This window comes from Rosa chinensis, chromosome 7 (genome assembly GCF_002994745.2).
Source record: "Rosa chinensis cultivar Old Blush chromosome 7, RchiOBHm-V2, whole genome shotgun sequence".
NCBI lineage: Eukaryota > Viridiplantae > Streptophyta > Magnoliopsida > Rosales > Rosaceae > Rosa > Rosa chinensis.
Genome location: NC_037094.1, coordinates 61,952,813 through 61,966,781, shown reverse-complemented (window position 1 = coordinate 61,966,781; position 13,969 = coordinate 61,952,813). Strand labels below are relative to the sequence as shown.

At 38.5% G+C, this 13,969-nt stretch overlaps 2 protein-coding genes, 1 long non-coding RNA gene and 1 other non-coding gene across 5 annotated transcripts; 2 read left to right on the top strand and 2 right to left on the bottom strand.

Moving 5' to 3' along the window:
- Positions 1-5,439: 5,439 nt before the first annotated feature.
- Positions 5,440-5,521, bottom strand: TRNAS-GCU. The gene has a single exon. It is a non-coding gene; the product is annotated as a tRNA-Ser (tRNA).
- A 571-nt stretch (positions 5,522-6,092) lies between these two features.
- LOC112176143 (putative FBD-associated F-box protein At3g50710) lies at positions 6,093-8,936 on the top strand. Of its 2 annotated transcripts, XM_024313965.2 has the most exons (4): positions 6,093-6,431; positions 7,202-7,758; positions 7,965-8,093; positions 8,188-8,936. In XM_024313965.2, exons 2-4 carry the CDS (start codon positions 7,252-7,254, stop codon positions 8,482-8,484), a joined length of 933 nt encoding a protein of 310 aa, XP_024169733.1. In that variant the 5' UTR covers positions 6,093-6,431; positions 7,202-7,251; the 3' UTR covers positions 8,485-8,936. The 2 variants fall into 2 exon arrangements, with proteins under 2 accessions (XP_024169733.1, XP_040367897.1); XM_040511963.1 differs by lacking the exon at positions 6,093-6,431 and having other exon boundaries at positions 7,024-7,758; positions 8,188-8,935.
- Positions 8,937-9,086: 150 nt separating this feature from the next.
- LOC112176144 lies at positions 9,087-11,260 on the top strand. The gene is made up of 3 exons (XR_002926821.2): positions 9,087-10,462; positions 10,861-10,981; positions 11,124-11,260. It is a non-coding gene; the product is annotated as an uncharacterized LOC112176144 (long non-coding RNA).
- Positions 11,261-11,851: 591 nt separating this feature from the next.
- Positions 11,852-13,969, bottom strand: LOC112179697 (probable pectinesterase/pectinesterase inhibitor 41). Its single transcript, XM_024318160.2, has 2 exons — positions 12,936-13,969; positions 11,852-12,701 (listed from the first exon to the last, which is right to left on the bottom strand). Exons 1-2 carry the CDS (start codon positions 13,930-13,932, stop codon positions 12,010-12,012), a joined length of 1,689 nt encoding a protein of 562 aa, XP_024173928.1. The 5' UTR covers positions 13,933-13,969; the 3' UTR covers positions 11,852-12,009.

Here is a 13,969-nt window from a genome sequence, read left to right as displayed (position 1 = left end):
AATGGTAGGCCACAGTTTGAAGAAATGAATACACAGCAGAGTGCTGTAAGAAAAGAAAAAATTCTCTTCCTTGAAAGTCCTGAAAGTGCTAAAGTCCCTATCATGGCACTCAATGAATCAGACTGGCTTGAATTCCACAGTCTGATAGGAAGTCATAATTCTGAAGACCGAGTTCCCCTAACTCTCTTTATCATTGCAGGACCTTATGTTGGGAGATATTTAGTCAATGTTCAGAGTGAACATCCTCAAGAACACAAGCTCTGGCTTGTTGAAAATGGTTTTGTCCATAATCTGTGGACCAAAACAAATGATGATCTGAAGGGTTTGCCGCCTATCATTGTCAACACAGTCAAAAATATTAGAAAAAATGACTGTATGCTTCGTCTGAAGTTTAGATCCACTCCTCCAGAATGGATCCAGAAGGCAAACGGTGAGGTTGAGTATATTTCTCCATATCACTATGTAAGAATTATTCAAAGAAAATATCTGCAACCTGCCTGTGTTGGGTACAATGGTCAACCAAATTCAAGCATCCCATGGATGAAGGCTATGACCCTGGAATACATCAAGAAGATCATCTCTGAAGATATCAACAATACCTTCCTGGCAGCAGGAGAAAAAACCATTATCACTGCATACGATCATCCTGACGTAGTCAGCAGTGACCTATTCCTATCTCTCACCAGAAAAGAGATAGATTCGACAATGGCATGCATGCACTGGGTGGAAAAACTTGAAACTGACAACCACTACAAGATGTATGTTGATACAGACGTCGAAGATATTGCTACAACAGTCAGAATGGCCCAGACAGACAACAACTCCTTTGTCTTTGACTATCATTCAGAAACAGATGAGAATATGTGAAGTGATCACGGGTGAAGAAGAATAGCACCAAAATAGCAACTGTTGCCTTTAAGACTTCTGCTTAAAGCAAACTTTTGCTTTTTCAAAAAGGAGAAGTAAAAAACATTTCACCTCTCACCTAACCTGACTTTTGGCTTTTTCCTGTACGACCTCCACAAGTAGGAGCACTCAGAAAAGCAGAAGTTCACGGAGTTGTTCTGTACATTTCTATGTTTTGAATTCCGATTTGAGTTCCGCTCTCTATATATAGAGCTTTAAGTTCCATTTGTAAGGCATCGAAAAATTGAGTAGAAGAGTCTTCTCTCAAGAAGTAGGAAAGCCATAGTAGCAGTGTGCTTTTCCTTCCTGTTCAGTTTGCAGTAGTGTGTTTTCATTACAAGTAAGTACCTGTTTTCATTTTTATGGATAGCTAAACAGCCTTTTGCTGTTTACCTGAGAATGAGGCTCTGGATTTCTAGCATGTATCTCTGTTGAATAAATAAAATAAGGATTACCCACCCATTTTGTTAAAAGTAGCAAAATTAAATATCTATAGCTATCACTATCTGTTTCATAATTTTGTTTTCCATCTATAGCTATCACATCCGTTTCTCCTATGCAGTTTGAAGTTTGAAAAGTTTTGCCTACCAGAAAAAACCAGTTTTAAAACTAAAATTAAGACAAGCAGCAGTGATTCCGCCTGTTAAAGTATCCGCTAGGAGAAAAACTTGGGCATGTTAAAGGCTAGTCTTATTTTTATTTTTGTTTTTTAAATGAAGTTTCTAAGATAGACAAAAGTTCTAAAGCTCAGGATAGCATAGGAACTACCCCTTTTTAGTCCTTTCTTAAGCAAATAGTAAGATACGAAAAGGTTGGTGCATTTGGGCACAATACATAGAATTTTTGGGCATACGGGAAATATCCCTTGAAACAACGGCAAAATATTTTGAAACTAAAAGATATATTTACTATGTAAATTCTTTTATTAATGTTCAATGCATTAAAAATAATATTTCAATGGATATGTAGACCGGAAGTCCATATAATAAGAAATATTCAACTTCGATTGACTATAAAGTAACTATCTTTATTTCTACCCAAAACTCTTCATCTCTTTGTCTCTCTTATATTTTTATCTCTTTATCAATTGTAAGTGCTCTGGTGTATTTGACTTGACACTGTTTGAGATGCTCTAATCTACCCAAATGCTAATAATAATAACTTTGGCTATGGCTTGTCTATTAAATCAAAGTTTGCTTCGGACAAGCTAAATGCTATTAAGATTAGCTTTGTCTTTAAAAAAATAATAAAATATTCAGGCTTCACTTTAGAAGAAGCTAGTATCGTTGAAAAAGCCGATCATGTTTATTTTTATTTTGAGAAAATGTTACAAACAGTACCCGAACTAAGGTTCATTCTTAACTTCAGTACCTGACTATGCAAAACTATCACTTTGGTACCCCAAGTTTGAAGTCCGACCCAAGAATGGTACACACTGTCCATCACGGCGTTAACTAGCTAACCACGTGGCATATTTTGAGGGCCCTCATGGTGTGCCACGTAGCAAAGACTTAACGCTGTGATGGACGGCGTGTACCATTCTTGGGTCGAGCTTCAAAGTTGGGGTACCAAAGTGATAGTTTTGCATAGTCGGGTACTGAAGTTAGGAGTCGGCCTAAATTCGGGTACTGTTTGAAATATTTTCTCTTTTATTTTTGGGAAATTCGTCCAAACAGTGTCTGAACTTTTCCAAACTATTAATTTTCATACCTATACTTTGAAAAATGTCATAATGGTACCTGAAATTTTGGCCCCGACCCAATTTCCGTACCTAGCAACAGTAAAGTCGTCAACGGCGTTAAATTTTGAGGGGTAAATCTGGAACTTCAGGTATTCTCAAGAGAAAATCTTCCAAACAGTGTCTGAACTTTTCCAGACTATTAATTTTCATACCTATACTTTGAAAAATATCAAAATGGTACCTGACAATTTAAGCCCGACCCAATATTCATACCTAGGAACTGTAAAACCGTTGACTCCGTTGAACAGTACCAGAAAAGTATGCCAATAACTACCGTTGGGTTCAAACATTGCCCCCCAGACCTCGAAGTCAAAGGTCTTCGTCTTACCTCAGTTGAGAGCCGCAGAACTCAGCTACCTACCTCAGTTTTCTATCAGGAGAAAAAATTGAACTCGGGTTCTTTACTCCTAACAGAAGCTCTGGTACAAGAAGATATGTTGGAATTCGCTATTACAGATCGAATCCACAATGTGAGGCGTCAACCACCCAATTATTCCCTCTCAGTGATGGCTTCGCCGGCAACGCGATCTTCTCCAGCATCTTCTCTGCTTCGATTTCAATCAAAAATCCCAAAACCCACAATCCAAAAAATCAAATTCAATTATTTGCAGCTGAAATCAATTTCAATTTTTCTTTTTTTGATGGGTTTAGGAGAAGACAACAGAGAAGAAGGAAAGAAAAGTCGTGATTAGGTAGATGCATGTGGAAATTTTGGTAGCTATAACAGCAAAAATGGTTTGGTTTGCAAGTGTTTGCTCGGTTTTAATCCTAGTTCACCAGATAATTGGAATCATGGAGATTATTCGGGTGGATGCACAAGGAAATTTCAATGCTTTAGGTTGGAATCCGACGAGTCTGATAGCAAAGGAATTTGAAATTTTGGTAATTCCACTTTGGGTCAAGTCTGGGTCCGATCTCTGTCGGAAATGGAATGGCGAAGCGATTCCGATCTCTGTCAAAACGGGATGTCGTAGTTTGGGCAATCTGCTAGACAGCCTTGACGCGAGACCCTAAGTCAGGTTCTGGGGTGTCGGAGGACGATTCCGAATTCAGGTCGTCCATGTAGATGAAGGTCGGGTTCCGATCAAGTATGGGTCTGAGCACGGCTGTTGGCGGTGGTCTGGCATCGTACGCCGATCTTCCTGAGTTCTTCTGGATACGGGTATATGAATATTTAGATCTAGGTATACCATGTTGATATTGGTATTTGAATCTCGTATTGGGCATGGTAGTTATTGGCATACTTTTCTAGTACTGTTCAACGGAGTCAACCGTTTTACTGTTCCTAGGTATGAATATTGGGTCAGGCTTAAATCGTCAGGTACCATTTTGATATTTTTCAAAGTATAGGTATGAAAATTAATAGTTTGGAAAAGTTTAGACACTGTTTAGAAGATTTTCCCTTGAGAATACCTGAAATTCCAGATTTACCCCTCAAAATTTAACGCCCTTGACGACTTTACTGTTGCTAGGTACAGAAATTAGGTCGGGGCCAAAACTTCAGGTACCATTATGACATTTTTCAAAGTATAGGTATGAAAATTAATAGTCTGGAAAAGTTCAGACACTGTTTGGACGAATTTCCCTTTATTTTTTAGCAATTTCTAACTCTGAAATGATTAATATATTATTGAATATGTTCTAAAAGATCAATTCGCCAATACAATTGTTTGTGACGAGATAATTTTTTAAAAGCCCAAAATTCTTTAATCCTTGTGTCTTGACTTATGAATCTTAGCATTGACTTGAAGCTTGCAATTGACTCCAGCAACAAAAATAATCGCATCTTACATCTTGCTTTTCTGATGAAATTCATACTTCTGAAACAAGTCCTTAATAATTGACCTTCAGTTACTTGGAAGGTGCAAAGTGTAATTAGGTCAAAGTTAGTATATGTCATATCTCTCTGAGTGTCTAGAACAAACTTTCATGTGCCCTCTGTTGTCATGGTGACATGGTATGAGCAAATGATCCTATTCATATTTGATCCTACTCATATTAGGATTTGGGTTCATATTAGGGCTTAGGTTCAACTATTTTGAGCTACACTCCCACCCAAATGACCTATAGCTTCAAATCAATTCTTCGACCATGTTTGTGAAGCAAGAATCTGCCAGAGACACCCCAGGTTAAAAAGCATGGGAGGTCCTAAAGCATTCATAGTCAATTGAGTCATTGTATGGCACACAGCAATGGAGGGTTCCCCTCCACCACAATTGAGTCATTGCATCACTACTCATCCACAGTTTGCCCCACAAAAATCTAATTCCATATTCACAGCCTTTTAATAATTACTGGCTTAATTTTCTCAAGAATTATTCTGGGTACCCTTCTAGTAGTTCCCTTTCTGGGGCCAGTTGAGAGGAATATTAGTATATATTACACATTATATTTACCACATGATAGAAAGTCTTGAGTAGTCATTGGTGAATAATGCTATCCACCCATTATGAATTCTAGAGGGTCTTTGAGATTTGTCATTTGTCTGGTCTCAACTCTCAAGTCTCAACCACTATTAGGAGGGAATATCTCAATATCTCTCATTAGGATTTGGGTGGACCTAAATATGAGTAATCAATTGGGGATGAAAGCTGCAAGGGAGGTAGTAACTGAGGAAGGAGCTAATAGTGCAAAAGGTGAGCCACTAATTCTGGATCTGATTTGCGTTTCCCTGGTAAGTTTCTTTCCCATTTCCCAATTATTTGTGCTACTTTGAATGGTGAAGTCTTCTAGAGTGGAAGACCAGTGAGAACTGAGAAATGAAAAAGGGGGTGGAAAAATAAAAAGATGGACGTCGCCTGAGAGATTCGAACTCTCGCGGGGAAACCCCATGTACTTAGCAGGCACACGCCTTAACCACTCGGCCAAAGCGACACTTACTGGTAGATTGCGCTATTTCTAGCTAATCATCGGTGGGTACAAGTACAACAAGATTAGACCTCAAGTGAATTCTGTCATTTTCAATTTCTCTTCGGCTATAAATGAAAATTTTGATATAATTAATCATCTATTGAAATGGCTAACTAATAGTATAGTTAGTAACTATATACATTTTATTTGTAGGGCCAAAAATGTCTCATAGTAGAACAAAGAAACAAAGAAAACAAAAGGCGGAAATGGAACTCTAATCCTCCATCATCAAATCAAGTCCAAAGCAAGTTTACCACGTTCATCAACAACATGTGGTTTCTACTAATCATTAAAAATAAGTGGCCCTAAAATTATTGGTTATCGGTGGCTGTGTGAACATTACTTATATGCGCATACACGTGTGTGTGTCTGTTTAGCGTAATAACACTACTGGCTAAAGCCTAGTTGACCGATTCGTGCAATTACGCCTTTTTTTTTCTTTTTCTTTTTTACCACACCATCATTCGCCTAGGTATCTAAAAAACAATTCTCAGTCCCCCTCTGATTTTTTTCCTCGCTCTCCCTATCTCTTAATTTCTATGTGTGTGCTACGTTCTGTCTTGATCTTCGTATGATTTGGATCTTAGACTTGGTTAAAATTAGATCCAAACACAAATGCCTTCTCTTCTTCTGCGGAATACACAAATACCAAAAGTGAAGTACACTCGTTAATCATTATGTGTAAACGACACTGGGCTTTCTTCCTTTATGGGTCAACTGAGAGTGGCCCTATCTATTGTTGAAGAAAAGAAAGAGGCCTTTTTCCCATTTTCTTTTTATTATCAAAACTTTTAGAATCGAGGTCTCACTCTCATTTAGAGTTGAGGGTTGCAAAGGGGGGCGTATATTTCTCGTTCACATCTGAAGCTGTCTGGTACTTCTTTTTACTTTGAATTCCTTACCGTCTCCTGGTTACCAATCCATAAGCTTTTTGTTTTTATTTTAATTTGTTTTTGTTTTCATCTCCTCAGACATGTAATCCTTATGTTTGCTTCTGGATTATATAATGTGCTCAATAGTTTCTTCTGGGTTCTCTTTGTTACCATCCATATGCTTTTCTATATTGTAAATGGGTTTTCAACGTTAATTTAATCGCTGGAACGGAAATTTGTTGCTGTTGTCTGTGGGTTGAGAAATTCATCAATTGAAATAATGAGAGAAAATGCATCTAGATTTTCTGGCATTGTATTGTAATTTATATGTAACCAAAGGAACATATATGAAACTTTTCTATGAAATTTTACCGCACTGGTAGCGATTTGACATTGTTCACATAAATGCATCAGGGTATAAATGGCTTCGAATTCCAAGAGTCAATTGCGAGTTACAGATAGAATCAGTGACTTACCAGATTCACTTCTTTGTCACATCCTTTCCTTTATTCCAACAAAGTACTCTGTGAGCACCAGCAGTTTGTCTACAAGGTGGAAGAGAGTCTGGGCCTCTGTTCCCTGTCTAGAGTTTTATGACGGACTTTTCCCGGACTTTGAAAGTTTTGTGTTGTACTTTACTTTCGTAACTCATCAAACATTCAAAAGTTCAAACTTGAATGCTACAATGCTGAGTGTTTCTTTCATATTGATGGTTGGATTCGCATTGCCATTATGCATAATCCTGTTGAACTTGATCTTTGTGTTGAAAAAGATGGATCACATTCAGAGGACGAGTGTCTCGAGTTGCCTAAGAGCCTTTTCATGTGCAAAACACTGTTTGTTTTGAAACTGCAGTCAACTTTTGTCATCAATACTCCTACTTCATGGTGTTTGTCATGTCTCAAGGTTCTGATCATTACAGTTTATCATCCTGATAATGACCCGATGGAAAAGCTTTTGCCTGGCTGCTCTGCACTTGAAGATTTGGCTATATCTGGAACTGTGGGAGAAGGCTATTTGAATTTCAACGTCTCTGCGCTTGAACTTAAGAAGTTAAGAATCAATCTTGACACTGTAGAAGATTATAGTTTGGCTGATTATAATGATCTCAACATTTTTGTTAGAGCTCCAAAGCTCGAATACTTTGGTCTCAAGCAGACCGCTTTGTCTAATTGTGTTTTGGAGAATTCGAAGTCTTTAGTCAAAGCCACTATTGATCTCAATTACCACACAGCAACTGAACATTCTGGCTTTGCTGGCCGTGCGACTGCACTTTTGGCACAAATTTGCAATGTCAAATCTTTGTCCCTTTCAGCACATGGTTTGGATGTAAGTATTCCCGCACGTGTTTCTTGTTTCTTATTCATTACTAGAGGGGAGTCTAACTTATTTATGAAGAATAGAAAGGGATGGGAAATATCGTTGGTTTAATTTATTTAGTTTATCTGTTTCTGGAAATGTATGTTTTGAAAGAGTATAACCCATTTAATTTCTCCTTGAGTTTCTGTTTGATGAATAATCTATGTTTCATGAAGGAGAATTGTGATCTGCCTGTTTTTGGTAATTTGAACCAATTGAGACTGGTTCTTCATCGTTGCTGTTCTTGGTGGGCAGAGTTGCTGAAGAGATCACCTAATCTAGAATCTCTTGTCTTAGAACACGACGTAAGATATAGTTCAACTTACAATACACCGTACCCAATTAACTTGTACCTGTTAAAGATATTCATAGTATGCCTTCATTTATATAATCTGTCAGGTCTACAATTGTGATGGAATAGCGGAATATGGTTTTGAAAAGATGGAGCTACTTTGGCATCCTCCTGAGTTGGTGCCAAATTGTTTGTTGTCACACGTCAAGACTATCTGTATCAAAAGATTCCTGGGAAGGGACGATGACTTTGAAGTGGCAAAATATTTGTTAAAGAATGGTAAAGTTTTGAATAGCATGAAAATTTACACAGGTGACTTTTTTGTGTGTACAAAGGAGGATATGTTGGAGAAACTTTTAATGTTTGAAAGGGGTTCTAAGACATGTCAAGTTGAAATTGCCTGAGAGTCCTTTCTTGTAAAAGCTTTTACAAGGTTGTTGTCTTGGAAGTTGAGTTCTAGTTTTTGGAATGATATAAGTCGTAAAATTACCTCAGTTGATCTTCAGCTGGATCTCTATTTGCTACTCTCTTTCCTCGTGGATAGTTTGAGTATCTTGAATGCACTGTATTTCTGTATTCTGAAGAGAATACATTATGGGTAGCCTGTTGACAGTTTCATACTTTCTAAACTTTGATTGGTGGATTTACTCTGAACAAAATCCCAACAAAGACAGATTATCTCGTGGATTTTCTTCTGTTTTCTAAAATTTTTCCGGTAATGATCACATTTCGAGTCCTGTTATAAATAATGTTAGTTGTAATTCAACTTTTGTTATGAGTTAAGTCGTAGCTGTTATGTAATCCTCATTTCTTTCACTCTCCGATCTAAATTTTAAGTCAGATCGGCCTTCTTCGGAAGGCTGCATGAGATGGAAGTGGGAAATTTCTTGTTGGAGAAGGGTCAAGTTTTGAATAGCACAATGACCAAGAGTTTGTAAGAGCATATGGCCCAATGGGTGCATTACTGGGCCTCCAATGGATTTCTCGAACAATAACGAGAGTGGGCTTTTACGAAACTAGGTTTCACCTTCTTTTCAGTCTTGATAGTGAAGGCACTTGAGGGTTGCAGACTCATGATCTTGATTCTCGACGTACCCATTTTCATAGCCTTTCTTCTTAAACAAATCAAGGGCCATTTGTGAAGCTCTTGTAAGGTACTTTCTTCCTACTTGATGAACTTCCTTAGAAGAGGAAATTCATCTACTTTTTATCTTCGTAGAAGCGTAATCTTTGTTACTGTTTCTGTTAACTTCTGAAAATTTGATCTGTTCAGTAGTTTCTTCTCGCATCTGTTTGTTACTATGGGTATAATTTTCTTGAACGTAGATACAATTCTACAAGGATTTTAGTAGTTTTACCTATTGGTTGGGAAACTATTAGAGGGAAAATACATTCAGAATTCTGCATTTTCTTGTAATACCTATCTAACCAAAAAGAAAATTTAGAAGGTTGCAGTTTGACATATTTTCTTTTAATTATTTTTCCCTTAATTGCATCGGGGTATAGATGGCTATAAAATTCAAGAGTAAAGTGAGAGTTAAAGATAGAATCAGTGACTTACCAGATGCAATTCTTTGTCACATCCTTTCCTTCATTCCAACAAAATATGCTGTGAGGACTGTCACTTTGTCTACAAGATGGAAGAAAGTGTGGGCGTCTGTTCCCTGCCTAGACTTCTGTCCCAAAGATTTTGATTTCTATGAAAGTTTTCTGATGTTTGTTAGTCGCTTACTTCTATATCGTGGCTCATCAGACATTCAAAAGTTCCGACTTCGTTGTCTGAAGAATGATAGTCAGTTCCCCCTTATTGACGGTTGGATTTGCACCACTATTATGAGGCATGTTGTTGAACTTGATCTTGATGTTCCAGGAGGTTCCTGAATTTTTGAGTTGGCTAGAAGCCTTATGTCAAGTTTTGCTTTTGATACCCCAAAGTCATGGTGTTTGCCTAGTCTCAAGGTGCTTGTTGTTACAGTTGATCGTCCTGATAACGATCCAATGAGAGCTTCTGCCTTACTGCCTCGCGATTGAAGATTTGACTATAAAGGGTTCTGTTAAACAACATGTTATTTCGAATTTTCACATCTCTGCGCTTCAACTAAAGACTTAACGATCATTTTAGAGACTCGAGAAGATGATCATTTTCCTGTGAAAAATGGGTGCACTCTTATTATTAGAGCCCCGAAACTGGAAAATTTAGATATCGACCAATGTGTTCTGTCACTTTATCTTCTGGACACTGCAAAATCTTTTGCCAAAGCCACTATTCATCTTTCTGACGTAAAGCAAAGAGATAATCCTGCCTTTGCTAACCGTGCAACAACCCTTCTGGCACAAATTAGCGATGTTAAATATCTGTCCCTTTCGGCACATTGTTTGGAGGTACATTATTCATTTCTTGTTTGTTTACATCTAGGGAAGAATTTAAATAGGCGGCAGCAAATATCGTCTTCCTGATTTCTTCTAGCAAGAAGAAATTAGATGGTGTGGGATGCTGTATTTACATGGTAATACAGTTTCCCGTAAAGTTGAATTGATTACTGAAATGAGCGAGATTACATGGTAAATAGGCTGTTGTTTGGAAATGAAATAACAAGGAAATAAAATTGTATTTACATAGCATGATTCTCATCTTTATCCCCTTTTCTTAATATCAAATATAGTGTTATGTGACCTTTTCCCTTTATTTACTTTCTATTAAAAGAAGTACTATGCATATATAAGTAAATGTTTAATTTCTGCTGAGTTTCTGTTTGACAAATAGTTCATCTTGCATGAAGGCTTGTCATCTGCCTATTTTTCGTAATTTGAGGCAACTGGAGCTGGTTCTTCATTAGCTGTTCTTGGTGGCCAGAGTTGTTGAAGACATCACCTAATCTGGAATCTCTTGTTTTAGATCATGTAAGATTCTGTTATCAGTTAACTTGTAGTTGTTAGTTGTTACTGATGTTCATTCCATTCATTCTCTCAAATAACTTTCAGTTACATAAGTCCTCATGGATGACCTTATTCTCATTTTATTTGTTGTTTCAAATAATTTCAGTCAAGACATCCCTCTTGGCGCATGGATAGTTGTGAATTCACATGGCTACAATGGAATTCCCCAGAGTCGGTGCCTAGTTGTGTGTTGTCACAACTCAAAACTATATGTACAAGGAATTTTAGAGGAGAGCCGGAATGAGATGAAAGTGGCAAAGTACTTGTTAGAGAAGGGTCAAGTTTTAAAAAGTCTGACACTCTATACAGCTCATCTTGTGTGTACAAAGGAGAAGCTGTGCATGCAACTTCTTATGTTTTACAGAGGTTCAAAGACTTGTCATGTTGAATTGAAGTAAGATGTAACTTTAGCTTCTGCAAGGTTCTTTTCAACTCTACTGTACGTCCTGAAATGCGATTGTAGCTTCTATAAGCATTTTTTTTTCTAGCTTTTAGAACGATTCTGTTAATCTCTGTACCGTCAATCTTCAGATGAACTTCTTTTGCAAAATCTTTTGTTTTCCATGGTTTAAGTTTCTTATCTTCCGCTGCTGGAGTATATTTAGTTATTTACATCTGCAGTCAGACTGACATAGTTAATGTTACAGTGGTACGTACACAGAATTAAAAGTCAGTTATATATCAGCACACTTCCTACTCAGGTAAAACAGCAAAGAAATTAAAGGTGTGCTTAAGTCTAAATAGTATGGACAGAGACACAGTCTGACAGAATTTTAATGTAGTGGGAATAAGTGATACCATGCCAGTAATTGATGAAATGAAAACCAGCTGATATAGTCAATGGAAAATAATTGTATATTTGAAATTCTACATTTCCCAATTTGAAAGGGAAACATACTTGAACATATGCTATATGGCTAAGCTTGAAAAGTTTGAAATGTTTCTTCAAATTACAACGAAAAGAAATTGAACATTCAAGTTTGAATGGTTGCTCAAACAAAGCCACCAGTATAAGGCACACCTGTCTGAGGCAACCAGCTATCCCCTACCAGAAAGTTAGACACTGTAAAATTAACAGCATCAGTTGCATTGATCACATGGTAACCAGGCCATGTGACTCTGTTACTAGTGTCTGATCCAGGTCCTCTGTTATCATACTCAGCATAATACAATGTGCTCAGTGCAAAATCTCCATTCCACTCGAGCCAACCAACAGGATCAATCAAACTATCCATGAAATTCTGCAAGTAAACCGTCCTCGAATACTCCTTCCATGGCCTCCCTAGATATGTCTTGACAGTGAAGTTACTCGAAGCCAAGTCCGCAGCGGCTGTAATGGTGCAGTTCTGGATGGAAGTGCCCGTATTCTGATTCGGGTCAGTTCGGCCCTGAGCCGTGATGGGATTGGATTGGCCTTTGAGTGGCTGGCGAGGATAGATGTTACAGTTTTGTAAAACAACTGCAGCATTGCCGAATATGAAATCGACAGTTCCATAGATGTCACATTCTCGGTAGAATTGTCGGAGAGAATGCGCGTATAGGGTGTCCTGGTAGGCCTCAAAGCTGCAGCTGTAGAAGACTGACAAGTCGGCGCCGTTTCGGACCGCCACGGCCTGCATTTTACTTGGTCCAGCCGTGTTACGAATGGTTATGTTGACTCCCACAAACCCTTCTGCCACCACAGCTGCATTCATATATTTTGATCACGACATTAGTCATTGTCAATGGCTCATTGCATATTTAATACGTTAGTCATTGATTCAATCAATTCTAATTTATCTTATTGAACTTTTAAGAGTTAATTTCGCGCTTATATCCAAATTACGTCATTTCAAACTTCTATTATTTTAAGTGTTCAAAAGCTTGGTTACCCTATTTCTAATATTTTCTAATTTATATATTTCAGTCGGACACTTACCTAAAGTAGCAGAGTCGAAAGTAGTCGATCCATCCACGACATTGCGGTTCCCGGTGATGATGGTCTGATTGATACCGTCTCCGATCAGCAACAAGTACCGCTTGTTCGACGCAATCGAAACATACTCTTCGTAAACACCGGCGGTGACATACACCAAGAAATACCCATCACTAGCAACAGAGTTGTTCGGCGCTGCATTAATAGCATCATTGATGGTGGTGAAGTTCCCACTTCCATCCTGGCCCACCACCACAATGTCCCTAACCACAACTTCCTCATCTCCAGCCGCCTGAAGAAGCCGCCTTCCTGGCCGACTTATCACCCAGTCGTAGACCCCACGCGCTTTGATCGACATTTTCAGTGACAACCTACCCTTTCGAAAACTAAGATGGTTAGGCTTCCCGTTAGCATTTTTGTGATCCTTTGGCACCCAACCCTCTGTGAACAGAGCCAAAGAGACGCTGTACATACTTGTACAGTTTAAGAGCGGGACTAAGAGCTCGTCTTTGACAGTAGTGACAGATTGGAGTGCGTCGGAACAAGTCTGCTGGTTTGTCATGATGGCACTGAGCAATGTCTGGAGATCATCTGCGGCCGAGCTCGGAAGCACGGCGTCGCTGCTGCTGTTAACTTTTTTTATGGTGTTTGAGATGAAGTCGATGTTCAGGGACGCGAGGAACTTGCAATCCTCGAGGGCTTGAATGGCGGTTTGCGATAAAGCAGAACGGTAACTTTGGAGGTATTGGTTGAGGGAGACCATTAGGTTTTGGGATTGGAGGAGAGAGTGTTGGATGGAGAAGCGGCCGAACTCGTAGACATTGGCATTTTTGTGAGGGAGGACGGACAAGCAGTAAGAAGGGTGTGGGGTGGAGTTGCAGATGGTTTCCGGCGGGAGGGAAGTGTTAAGAGGAACGTCGGCAGATGAAGATTGAGAGATGAGCAAAGAGAAGAGAATGAGGAATAGTGATGATGACAGAGGATTGAAGAGATAAGCCATGTTAGTGCAATGAATGAGAATGTGTAATAGGGTGTCT

Bases quoted from the DNA above. Each gene is read 5' to 3' on its own strand.
- LOC112179697 (XM_024318160.2), bottom strand. From the start codon at position 13,932: ATGGCTTATCTCTTCAATCCTCTGTCATCATCACTATTCCTCATTCTC. The intron at 12,702-12,935 runs GTAAGTGTCCGA...ATATGAATGCAG, and splicing joins TTTCGACTCTGCTACTTTAG to CTGTGGTGGCAGAAGGGTTT.
- LOC112176143 (XM_040511963.1), top strand. From the start codon at position 7,162: ATGCATAATCCTGTTGAACTTGATCTTTGTGTTGAAAAAGATGGATCA. The intron at 7,759-7,964 runs GTAAGTATTCCC...TGTTTCATGAAG, and splicing joins TTTCAGCACATGGTTTGGAT to GAGAATTGTGATCTGCCTGT. The intron at 8,094-8,187 runs GTAAGATATAGT...ATAATCTGTCAG, and splicing joins CTCTTGTCTTAGAACACGAC to GTCTACAATTGTGATGGAAT.